General features: G+C 55.8%; 1 protein-coding gene across 1 annotated transcript in view; it reads left to right on the top strand.

Moving 5' to 3' along the window:
* The first annotated feature begins 8892 nt into the window (after nucleotides 1–8892).
* LOC120234131 (calpain-8-like) overlaps nucleotides 8893–12634 on the top strand; it is a 31312-nt gene continuing 27570 nt past the window's right edge. Inside the window, 1 exon segment of the mRNA XM_039235795.1 lies at nucleotides 8893–9129. Within this exon segment, the coding sequence (XP_039091726.1) occupies nucleotides 8893–9129 (237 nt within the window).

The following is a 12634-nucleotide window of genomic DNA, read 5'->3' as shown; positions in this document are numbered from 1 at the left end:
AATGAGCGAGTCATGTAAAGATAAACATAGGTGTAAATATTCTTTATCAGAAAACAGCTAGCGGCCACCCTCTGCGAACAAAACAGGAAAGCGTGAGTGGATTGCTGCGGAGACAATGCTGCAGGAAGCGCTGGTTTAAGGAGTCCCCGAGGCTGGGGGTGGCCCAGGGCTCCGGGGGAGCAGAGACCAGCAGCCACAGCCCCTTTACAGACTCCTCACTGCTGAGCATTGTTACTCCCAGCCCTTGTCTCGGCTAGAACGTCAGGGGGCGCGAGGCCACATGCAGGTCATGGGTGCAGGAGAAGTGGGGGGCTGTCCCTAGTGTCCCCGGTGTCCCTGGTGTCCTCAGTGTCCCCGGTGCCCCCAGTGTCCCTGGTGTCCCCAGCCCATGCTCCCTGCAGCTGGAAGAGAAGGGTCTTACCTCCATCAAGCAGCAGGAGCCCAGCAGCAGTCCCCCCAGTTCAACCCCCATTTTTCATCGATTGTTTGTCTCTTTAAACAGTGTCAATATAGTGTCTTGGAAAAGCACAGGGGCTTTTAGGAAAGACAAGCCTGGGTTCAAATCCCCCACCTGTAATGTAGGACTGGGTGGTGCAGCTGTGCTCTGGTCTGTGACACCTGGTTGGCACCGGCGGCTGTAGCACAGACAGGGGATGATGTGAGCACAGGGCTCAGCCGGGGCTCCGCATGTGGCACGTGTGTGCGTGTGTGCGCGTGTGTGTGTGTGCACGTGTGCACAACCGCGGGGTGGAGCCCTGATCTGGTCCCTGGGGGGTGGGAAGAGGAGCTCTGGATCTGGTCACAGAAGGCGTGGCAGGAAAATTTCAGGCGGTGGGCAGGGGGCGGGGGGCCTCTCACCCTCAGTTCTGCCCCAGGAGCACCTGATGGGGCTGCGAGAGCATCAGGTGGTGAGGGTCCCGGTGCCGACCCCGGGACATGGGACATTGAAGAGCCTAAGTAACGTCATTTTGAAATTAAGGCCTCCATTAAGAGCAACCTCGGGCTGCACGTAGCCCCAGTTCCTCAGATTGCTCAAGGCTAAAGCCATCCTCGGACTGCCCTCAGATCAGCTAATCAAAAAAACATTCCTGTGGTCTGAGTCAAGGCTGGGAACTGTAGACAGTTATTCTGTACAAACTAGCCAATTTCTCACCGCTTGCCTGAACCCCACGTGGGTCCTTTGAACTCACCTCATAATTGGTCATTTTCAAAGGATTCTCAAAAGTCATGATTGGGTCCCACCAAAAGTAATGAACACCTCACAGATACTGATTGGTCAAAGCTGTTACCAGGGGTGCTGGACAATTGTAACTGGTGCTTATGTGATGATGCTATATGTACAACGTGTGCACTGTAACACCCCCGTCCCTGACCCCATAAAAACCCTGCTCGCTGTTGTTCGGGGCTTCACCTTCTGCCACTACACCGGTAGGCGGGTGAGCCCCTGCTCGAGCTTGTAATAAAGACCCTTTTGTACTTGCATCGGTGTCGGCTCCTTGGTGGTCTCTGGGGACTTGCAAATCGGGCACAACAACGTCATCCTCAAGGCAAGCTGAGGGGCCCCGAAATTTCTCAGGTAACAGAATGATCCAGACATTGGAGGGATTTGGGAAGTCTGGGAGGCTGCTGCTGCGATCTGGGCCAGAAGGATAGAGAATTGTGCCGAGTCCGTGGTGTGGGGTGCAGGGAAGGGAAGGGACGCTGGTGATGATATCGAGGGATATTCAGGGGAAAGACCAGATGGGACGTGTGTCCTGATGCCCCTCTTCCCCATCTGAGGGTCCTGGCGGGGTCCCCAGCCCACGCACGCCACCCCTCTGCCTGCTGTGTGGTTTTGTGCTTATGATCAGTGATCAAAACTGGATTAATTATAATCCTTGATTCACAGCACGTTCTCATCATTAGTCCATGTCTGGCTTTAATGGCTTGCTTTAATTAATTTACTATTAATAGTGTGACAAACTGCTATACATGTATCCACCACCCCACCAAGACCATTAGCTAAAACTCACATCTCTCTCTGCTTTTCCTGTCCCAGTTCCCCTCCTCAAGATGGAGACCACGTTTCTGATCTTTGTGTTTATCTTTCCTTTTTGGTGTGTTTTATTATTTATTTTTAAACATTTTATTAAGGAATCTCTGTACCCTACGTGGGACTTGAACTCACAACTCTGAGATTGAGTCACATGCTCCACTGTGTGCCCCTGGTATGTGTTAATTCACATATTTGTATGTATGTGCCCCCCCCCCCCACATTTGAAGTTGCCCCACTCCTTAAGAACTTAAAAATAGAACTACCCTATGACCTGGCAATTGCACTGCTAGGTATCTATCCAAAGGATATAGGGGCACATGCATCCCAATGTTTATAGCAGCGCTATCGACAATAGCCAAAGTACGGAAAGAACCCAAATGCCTATCGATGGATGAATGGATAGAGAAGATGTGGTATATATATACTGTGGAGTATTACTCGTCAATCAAAAAGAATGAAATCTTGCCATTTGCAACTACATGGATGGAACCAGAGGGTATTATGCTAAGCAAAATTTGTCAGAGAAAGACAAATATATGATTTCACTCATATGTGGAATTTAAGATACAAAACAGATAAACATGGAGGAAGGGAAGGAAAAATAAGATAAAAACAGAGAGGGGGACAAACCATAAGAGATTCCTAAATACAGAGAACAAACTGGGGGTTGGCAGTGGGAAGCTGGGTGGGGGTTGGGCTAAATGGGAGATGGGCATCGAGGAGGGCACTTGCTGGGAGGTGCCTGGGGGGCTCAGTCCGTTAAGCGTCCTTTTTGGCTCAGGTCATAATCTCAAGGTTTGTGAGTTCAAGTCCCGTGTGGGGCTCTGTGCTAACAGCTCAGAGCCTGGAGCCTACTTCGGATTCTGTGTCTCCCTCTCTCTCTGCCCCTGCACCATTCTCTCTCTCTCACTCTCTCTCTCGGCTGACAGTTCAAGAGAACATGTCATGTTTCTGCTTCTGCATGTCACCAAGCACCCGAGGGCGCAGGTCCCCGTGAAGGCATTGCTCTGACAGCCTGGAACAGCGAGGCCTCCAGCAGCGAACCACGGGACCAGCGGACAGCACCTCGGAGCCCATGTGCGTGGAGGTGGTGAGGGGCTCTGTGGGGTCTGGACTGAGCATGGACATCATGCTGCATGTGACCCATCTGTCAGCCTGGTCAGCGACGCAGGACCCGTGGGCTGGACAGGTTCTCTCTAGGGACCTGTGCCGAGGAGCACCAGAAGCGTCGCCTGCAGGTTAGTGGTGGGCTTGTCCTCGACACACCAGAGACAGAGCTGGAGCGGGGGTGGCCCCGGTGGCCCGTGGGGAAGTCCCGGCCCTGCTGGCAGAGACAGCGAGGGCTCCGAGGAGGCCGGCTGGTCGTGGGGTGGAATTAGAGGGCTGCCCGGGGCCCAGGCTTGCTTGGTGAGGCAAGGGCAGTGGGGCTCACACGTGCTGGCGCCGAGCCGGGCCGTGCGTATTCCATCTCCTGAGAGCCGGCTGGGCCTCGTGGCTCTCCTGCCGGTGGGCGGGACAAACCAGAGTGCGAGCTTCGGGTCGTGGAAGGCCCCGCTACTTTCTCTCAGGTCTAGGGGATCCCCTGCCCTGGAGGAAGGAGGCTGCATGTCACGGGGACACTCAGGCAGCCTGCGGGGAGCCCGCGGAGTGAGGACCGGAGGCCTCCTGCCCACGGCCACGTGCACGCGCCATGTTGGAAGCCATCTGCCGTGGCCACGCCTTCAGCCGATGGTGGCCCCGGCGAAGCCAGCCCTGACTCCCTCACACACAGAAATCCCAAGATGATACATGTTTGTTGCCCCAGGCCGCTGGGTTGGGGATGGTTTGTTGGCAGCAATAGACACCGAACACGCGCGCTGATTTGTCTCACTTTTCCATGGTGATCGGTAACTCGGCTGGGCTCATTCACTTCCTGGTGACCACACTACCCGTCTCCTGTGTCTCTCACGTAATGTCCTCCTCTCCTATGTCCAAGAGTAAACGTTACAGCCACCTGAAAAGAACTTCCCAGGGCCCCCCTGTCTGCCCTCACAGGCATGCCTGCCTTCTCTCCTGTGAAGGGACGGACCGTGCATGCTCCCAGGAAGATCAGCCTCCCTGCCTCGGGCTCTGGGTCTGAACTCAGGGACACCCTCATGCAGGTTTTCTTCCTCTCTGTTTCTAGAAGGACAGAGCGTTGACCTGTATCCAGTGAGATGGAGGTGAGGAGTAGCCACTGGTTTGGCAACATGAAGGTGACGAGGACCACTGGCCGATGGCCTTCGTGGAGCATGTGACTGAGTGGTGGGAAGAGAGGACTCGGCTCTGTGAGGGTCGCCCCTCTCTGGCCAAACTGCATTCTGTGTTGTAACGAGAGAGGGAAGGACAGGGGTGGGGTGCAGGGCAGCACAGGTTAGAAACAGGAGACGCTGAAGAAAAAAGTCCAGCCAAGAAGAAGCCAGACAATGTAGGGCGCCCATGGCCACAGGCAGCGGGCTCCGAGTGCAGGGAGCGTGTGACACCGTGATGCAGTGACAACACAACCACCTCAGAGAATGCGCAAGCAGCGCCCAGGTCACATGTGGTGCTCTGTGTGGTTAACGTAACAGACTTCACATGTACTGGACTCCTGTCTCCCGTGGCCTCATCTCTGAACAGGCCAGGTTGGGGTTCCCCGCCGGCCCAGCCCCTGCCACTGGCCCACGTGGTTGCCATCAGCTCTTGTCTGGTTTCCAGCAGCTGACTCCCAACTGCGCCTTCCTTCCGGTCCCCCTGCTGCTGCAGCCACTCCGGACATTGCATGTGCTGCCCTCAGGTCCAGAATGCCCCCCGTTATGGCCTCTGTCAGGACCCTCAGTGCCATCCAAGTCTCCCGTTCTTCAGGGTCCAGCCGCAAGGCCCCTCCTGTCTCTGGGGGTTGCTCTGTCTCTCCCACAGCACCCACATTCCTCGGGCAGGACAGGCATTTGTCTGTCCTTTCACCTGTCTACCCTGTGTCCACCTCTGCCCAGGTCAGGGCTCCCTTCCAGCAGGCAGGGCAGGTCCTGTGTTGGGGCAGGAACGTGGAACTGGAAATCAGAAGACCTGGGGTCATGTCTGCCACGAAGTGACCATCTACCTGTAGACCTTCTGTGGGTCTCTGATCCACCGTGGACCTGCAGGGGCCACGTCAACTTGACCTTTTAATCCCTTGGTCATGCTGGGTCAGCAGGATCTAGTTGGCCACTGGAGGGCATGTCAGCAGGGGTGGGGCCCTGGGGTGGTGAGTGATCCCACAGGGTGGGAGAGGGACTGGCCTGCGCTCCGGACCCCCCCTTCTGCCTCCTGAGGCTGGTGGGACAGGCTTGGTCTCCCCCTGGGACCCTTGCTGTGCCAGCGGATGGGGCCAGTCCTTCCACCGAGACAGGTAGCGAACACGTGGATTACATCGTGTCTTCTCTGCCCTACTGTTTTCTTTCCTTTTAAATTTTCTATCGAGACGAAATTCACCTGAAACGAAACTCGCCATGTGAAAACACACAATTCTGTGATTCTTGCACTCTGTGCTGTGCACCCGTCACCGACATCTAGTCCCAGGAAACCCCCACCGAAAGGAAGCCCCTGTCCCGATGCCCCTCTCCCGCGAATCCCGGGCTCCAGTCATCTTTGCTCCATTCCTGTGGATCTGCCCATTCCGGGAGTTTCTCATAACTGGAACCACACGTTCTGTGGCCTTTAGGGACCGGCCCCCTCACGTGGCCCTGTTTTCAGGGTCACGCATGTTGTAGCATGTGTCGTACCTCCTTCCCTTTTACGGCCTTCTGTCGCTTGCCTCTCCGGGCTGCCTACCGACCCCTCCATCAATGGGACTGGGGCCGTGCCCTTCCTCATGGTCCCTGAGGGCTACTGTGAACAGTGCGGTCAAGAGTGTTTGGGTGCACATCTTTGTGTGGACCTGTTTCCAGTTCCCTGCAGTGGAGGGTATGTGGAGTCACCGTGTGGCATCTAGATGGCCTGCAGACTGTTTCCCTGAGTCCGCACCACCTCACACTCTGGTCAGCAAAGCCGGACAAGGGGACCTGCGTGACTCAGGTGCCGTGTGACAACCTTGCCTGGTGTCCCCAGCTTCCGTAAGGGACCCGGGCTCCGTGGAAGGCAGCTGGCGGGGGTGTTGTGGGGTCTGGAGCACAAGGCTGTGGGGATATCTGTCCCTGGAAACAGGCTGCTTCCTCCAGGCATCCACTGGGTCACAGACACGCTCGCTGTCTGCTCAGGAGGTCGGTGAGGGGACTTGCCCCGGGGGCTTTGTGCGCTCCAACCACATGGCACCGCCAGCAGAGGGGGCAGGTAGAGGCCCCCGGGAAAGCCTGTTCCGGGACTCTAGGGTCGGAAGGATGAGCACAGCAGGTGCACAGCCCTGGGGCCCACATTCCCGCACCAAAGGACAGCCAGTAGGTGGGGAGGGGAAGGGAAGGCCAGTCTGCTCATCCAGGAGGCCATGGGGACCCCTCCTGCCTTGCTCCCCTGAGGGCAGCGGGCAGCCCCTGGGGCTTTAGCTCTGAGCAGCAAGGCCAGTTTGTGTTTGAAGTGAGAGCTCAGGTCAGTCTCGGCTTTGGATACTTGGCTGTAGATTCAAAGCTGAAAATGCATATTTCCCTTCCTTTCCCAGAGAGACTTGCTGGATTCTCCTGCAGCCCGATGTACGCTGCAAGGTTCCGTGTTGACTGAACGGAGCTGCGGTCCTGGTTCTGCAGGATGGGCCACCGGGAGAGAGCAGGGTCACCGTCGGGGGAGGAGAATGGGCCGGTGGCAAATCCAGGGAAAGTGGGTGTCCAGCAGTGAAGGCAGGGCCCCCGAGGGGCCTGGGCCGCAGCCCAGTCTTCCTGGGGAGGCCGGACAAACTCGGCCTTACTGTGGGCACCGGGCCGCTTGCCCAGGCCTGCCCGCCTCACTGAGAGCTTAGTGCACAGACCGTCCCAGCTCAGAAGTCAGGACTGGACACTGCAGAGGTCCGTTGGCCCAGAGCTGCCAGAGTGTGGTCCCCGGCCCCTGCGTTGGCACCGTATCTGCCAACCCGGGTCCCGCCTCAGACTCTCTGACTCAGAACTACTTTGGAGGGGGGTGGGGAGGGGAGAGAAGTAGGGAGGGGAGAGGGGTGGGGAGGGGAGAGGGGTGGGGAGGGGAGGGTGGTGGTGGCAGGGCCTCTGGGAGGCCGCATTTGGAGCCTGGTGTTCCGGGGGTATCTTGCACTCACCGCGTGGTTTCCGGGGCTGCTGTTAGCCATGACCACGAGTGTGGTGGCTTTAGAACAACAGAACCCCATTCGGCCACAGTTCTGGAGGCCGCAAATCCACATTCTGTTTCCCTGTGGCTGCAGCCAAGGCCACATGCCTGCAGAGGCCCCAGCAGTCTGTTCCTGGCTGCCCCAGGGGTCTGTTCCCAGCTCCCCCAGCTCAAGGGCTCGTGGCATCCGTGGCCTGTGGCTGCGACGCTCCAGCTTCCATCCCTGTGGATGCATCCCCTCCTTTCTGTTCTTGACATGTCTGCCTCTGCTGGGTCCTTGAGGACACTCATGATTGCATTTAGGGCCAGGATAATCTCCCCATTTCAAGAGCCTTAACGTAATCTTATCTGCAAAGATCCTTTTCCAAATAAGGTGCTGCTCACAGGTCCCAGGGATTCCGTCTCCAGGCCTTTGGGGACCATTCTCCAGGCTGCCACACACGATAATGTTAAAAAAATCCCTGATGTGTGAGTGGGTGGGTGGGGGGGTCTCTGGAAGGGTGGAGGGAGGGAGTGGAGGGAGGGGGGTGGGGAGCAGTGCAGGGGTGGAGGGAGGGGGTGGGGAGCAGTGCGGAGGTGGAGGGAGGCAGGCTTCCAGTGATTGTGAGTGCGCCTCAGGGACAGGCAGCATGGGGAATGGAGTCAACAACGTCATGATGACTGTCGGGTGGCAGAGGGTGACCTCACCCACCGTGGTAGCACCGCGGGGCGCAGAGAGGTGTCAGGTCAGCCTCTTGTGTGCCTGAAACCAGCGTAATGTGGGCGTCGACTGCACTTCAACAGTGAAAGTACGGTCACGGACGAGGTCCACGTCCTTAGGGAAGACCAGGCCCAGGGAACTGGAGCCACGAAAAAAGTGACCAACCCAAGGTCATGTTTCCTTTCTCAGCAGAGAAGCCGTGACTCCTGGCCCTTCCCTTCCTGGACCCCATGTCCCCAGGAACAGCGACAGCTGACCCTTGCTGGGTGCCTCTAAGCAAGTCCCACACCTCATCTGGTGATGCCCCATCTTGTGACATTCTCAGCCCCACTATTATCTTCCATTTTACAGATGAGAAAATTGAGGGGGAGGAGGTTGAATAATTTGCTCAAGGCGAGCTAATTACTGGCAGATATGGGGCAGACACCCGGGCGGCCACCACAACCATCCTTTGCATGTCGGGTGGCCTTTGCCGGGCTCCCTCTGACATTTCCGACCCCCAGCAGATGAGGAACCAAACTCCGGGAGGAGAGGAGCCCCTCCAGCCCGCGCCCTGGTCCTGCTCTGAGCCACTCCCCCAGGGCCCCGGCAAACACTCGACCACAGGACTGGTCTTCCCACCTGGGCCAGGCCTCAGGGCCAAGGGCAGGGGACCAGGCCGTGCCCAGGGTGGGGGTGGCTGTGATGCTAGCAGATCTCCTAGGGAGGGTTCCCAGCCTCTAAGCGTTTGCTGAAACGCTCAAGGGGAAGGTGGGTGAGATTCATTAGCACCTTGGGTACATATTTGCTCCACGGTGACTCACTTCCCAGGGAGCAGGCCCCTGGATAAAGGTTCACGGCAGCCCCACCTCCCCATGGCAGGTGCCCGAGAGCGCGGCACGGCTCTGCCCTCCTGTCCCTCGCGGGGCCCACAACCATGTCGGCACTGGCGACCAGTGTATTGAAGCAGCGGGCGGCAGCTCAAGGTCGTGGCTCCCACCATGAAAGCGTCAAGTATTCGGGCCAGGACTTTGAGACCCTGAGGAGGCAGTGCTTGGACTTGGGGGTCCTGTTTGAGGACCCTGAGTTCCCAGCGTGTCCATCAGCCTTGGGCTACCAGGACCTGGGTCCATACTCCCCCCAGACTCGAGGCGTCGTCTGGAAGCGGCCCCCGGTAAGCAGGCCAGCTTGTGGCTGAGGGTCATACGGATGGAGGGTCCGCGCGCCTGGTTGGAAGTAGTCGAGGGAGAAACCATGGGCCCTAAGTTCTGGGTACCCTATTTTAGAACACCACCCCTCCCCCACAACTTTTTCACAGGCAGTGAGGTGTGGAGGGAAGAGTTCACACGGGCTTTGGGACCAGACACGTTGGATCTGAGCCCTGGCTCTGTCTGTGTGGCCGTGTGCAGATAACCTCACCTTTCTCATCTGTGAAATGGTGCTTCAGGGCGGAGGGTGCTGAGCCATCCTCCCCAAACCCAAGCTGTGATCTCCTACTTCAGGGACCTAAATGGAAGGATGCTCTCCCCCGCCTCCCCACCCCCCCCACCCCAGGGTGAGGGCTGAGACAAGGGCTCCGTCCCGTGTCTGACATAAGGCAAGTCACAAGGGACCACGCACGGTGGCCCTCGGCCCGGCACCCACGACAGGAAAGCCAAGGCGTGGTAGCTGCCTCCTGTGCAGCGTGAGGCACGAACGGCGTGTGGACGGGGTCAGAACCCCCTCAGGCTCCCGCTGCCCCACGGTTTGCTTCCTGCCCAGTTTGTAGGCCAGTTTCTGCTGGAGAAACCTGTCGCTGGGCTTGCTCCTGCCCAACCCGGCCCCGCCTCCGTCGCCCCTGAGACCTGAGGGGCTAGTCGGGGTTTGTAGTCTTATTCCGAGAGCTGACAGCCGTTTTGCTTGCAAGGACGGGTTTTTGAGCCTGTGTTTTGGGCCAGGCGTCAGCCCCGCGCTGGGGAAGGTGGTTGGGGAGACCCTGAGGAGTGAGCTGTGGTCCCAGCTGTGACCAGGGACTGACGGAGGCGCTGCCTGGGTTCATAAACCCTGAGCCAGGCGACCCGGGGTGTCCGGAGGGGGCACCCTAGCAGAGCTGGGGACCTCAAAGGGCCCATGGACGGACGAATGGGGAGGAGGGGTTTCGCTGGGAGACCAAAGCCATGAATCAGTTAGCCTTTGCCAAGTTTTTCTCCTTTCTTTGAGATCCTCAAAGCTCTTACCTCCCCGACCACTTTGTTCTGCCTAAACCGTGTCTTCACTGGGTCTCACTGTCCGAGTAAACACAGTCGCTGTAGAGCAGACATGCGGGTTGTGCGAGGCTGTGCTCACACACTGTGCAGCACACCACAGGTCACAGTTTATCCTCTGAGACCCCACTGACGGTCACACAGACACTCCTGTTAGAAACGGCCCTGATCCTGACTCTGGGGAGCGTGCCCTGGAACGGGGAAAACCAGCCCGTCCGAGATGCCGGCTCCCTCCCCGGACACCTCAGGGCCCCTAGAAGGTGGGCGTCCCAGCACGAGCTGCACGGGTGGGTTCATTTTCCTCTTCCTCCCCCTTCTCTCCTTCTCTCTTTCCTTCCTTTTCTTGCTTCTGATTGTGATAAAATACACATAACATGAAACTTACCGTCCCACTGTCTCTAGATTCACACCCTGAGCTCTTACACTTTTGTGCGCAGCAGGCACACCATCACCCCCCAAACAGTTTGCAGTCTGCAAAACGGAGCCTGTGTCCTCATTAAGCACTGTCCGCCCCACCTCATTCCCCACCCCAGCTCCGAGGACCACTGGGTTACTCCAGGGACCTCACGTATGTGGCACCACATGGTATCTGTCCTCCATGACCCGTTTAGGTCACCCTGTGGTAGCAGGGGTCAGAATGTCCTTCCTTCTGGAGGCTGAGCACTATTCCATTGGGTGCATATGTCATGCTTCTCTCACTCATTCCTTAATCAAGGGACATTCGGGTTGTTTCCACCTTCAGGGTATTGTGGATCGTGCTGTTACAAACACAGGTGTTCAAGAATCTCTTTGAGACAGAGCTTTCGATTCTTTTGGGCGTCTTCCCGGATGTGGAATCTCTAGATCATATGGTAATATTATTTTTAATATTTTTAAAGAAATAAAATGTATTTTTCTAGTTTATTTTTAAAAAATATTTATTTATTTTGAGAGAGAGAGAGAGCGCACGAGCAAGCAGGAGAGGTCAAAGAGGGAGGGAGTGAGAGAGCATCCCAAGCAGGATCCGCACTGTCAGCACAAAGCCTGATGTGGGGGCTCGATCTCACAAACCATGAGGTCGTGACCTGAGTTGTCCAACTGAGCCACCCAGGTGCCCCAGGTTTCTTTACTCTTAAAGTTTTAATTTACATTCCAGTTAGTTAATTTTTTTAAATGTTTATTTATTTTTAAAAGAGACAGAGAAACAGAGCGTGAGCAGGGGAGGAGCAGAGAGAGAGGGAGACACAGAATCCAAAGCAGGCTCCAGGCTTTGAGCTGTCAGCACAGAGCCTGATGTGGGGCTCGAACTCACAAACTTTGACATCATAACTTGTGCTGAAGTCAGATGCTTAACTGACCGAGCCACCCAGGCGCCCCCCAACAAGTGTCCTCCTTAGTGCCCATCACACGTTTAGCCCATCCCCCCACCCGCTTCCCCTCCAGCGACCCCAGTTTGTCCTCTGTATTTAAGAGTCTCTTAGGGTTTGCCTCCTTCTCATTTTTTACCTTATTTTTCTTCTCTTCCTCTATGTTCACTTGTTGTTTCTTAAATTTTATATACGAGTGAAATCATATGGTATTTTTCTTTCTGACTGACTAATTTCACTTAGCATAATATACTCTAGTTTCATCCATGTTGTTCCAAATGGCAAGTTTTCCTTCTTTTTCATCGCCAAGCAATATTCCACTGACATACACACATCTTCTTTATCCATTCATTGGTCCATGGACGCTTGAATTGCTTCTGTATCTTGGCTATTGTAGGTGATGCTGCAGTAAGCATCGGAGTGCATGGATCCCTGTGAATGAGTGCTTTTGTATTCTTTGGGTAAATACCTAAAAGTGCAATTAATGGGTCGTAGGGTAGCTTTATTTTTAACTTTTTGAGGAATTTCCTCACATTTCCCACAATGGCTGCACCTGTCTGCACCATTCTCAGCAGCAGTGCCCGAGGGTTCCCCTTATTCCACATCCTCACCAGCACCTGCTATTTTCTGTTTTCTGACAGTGGCCGTCCTAGTATATATGAGGTGACCTCGCCCCGGGGTTTGGTTTGTTTCCCTGATGAGCGATGTTGAGCATCTTTGCATGTGTCCGTTGGCCACCTGGATGTCCGCTTTGGGGAAATGTCTGTTCAAGTCATTTGCTCATTTGTCAATGAGTCAATAAGCTCATAAATTGACTTATTGGCTTTTTGGTTTCACTTGCTGCTTTTGAGGGTGACGCCTGAGTCCATTAGTCTCTGGGGCTTCACCCCAGCCGCTCTGCTGTGGCCCTAATGATCCTGCTTCCCACCAAGGTGTTAACTTTTACCTGACCTTAGGAGAAGCGGATGGAGTTAGTGGATGGCTAACTACCTATGTATATATGCCTTCACCCCCTTGATGGGAGACGATGCTGGCTATTTAGATGTTTTCTGAAATCATAAAATTTGGCATCCTGACCCTTTCAGGGTTT

This window comes from Hyaena hyaena, unplaced genomic scaffold (assembly GCF_003009895.1).
Source record: "Hyaena hyaena isolate Hyena2069 unplaced genomic scaffold, ASM300989v1 scaffold_103, whole genome shotgun sequence".
Classification (NCBI taxonomy): Eukaryota; Metazoa; Chordata; class Mammalia; order Carnivora; family Hyaenidae; genus Hyaena; species Hyaena hyaena.
This window is presented reverse-complemented; position numbering and strand designations above follow the sequence as displayed.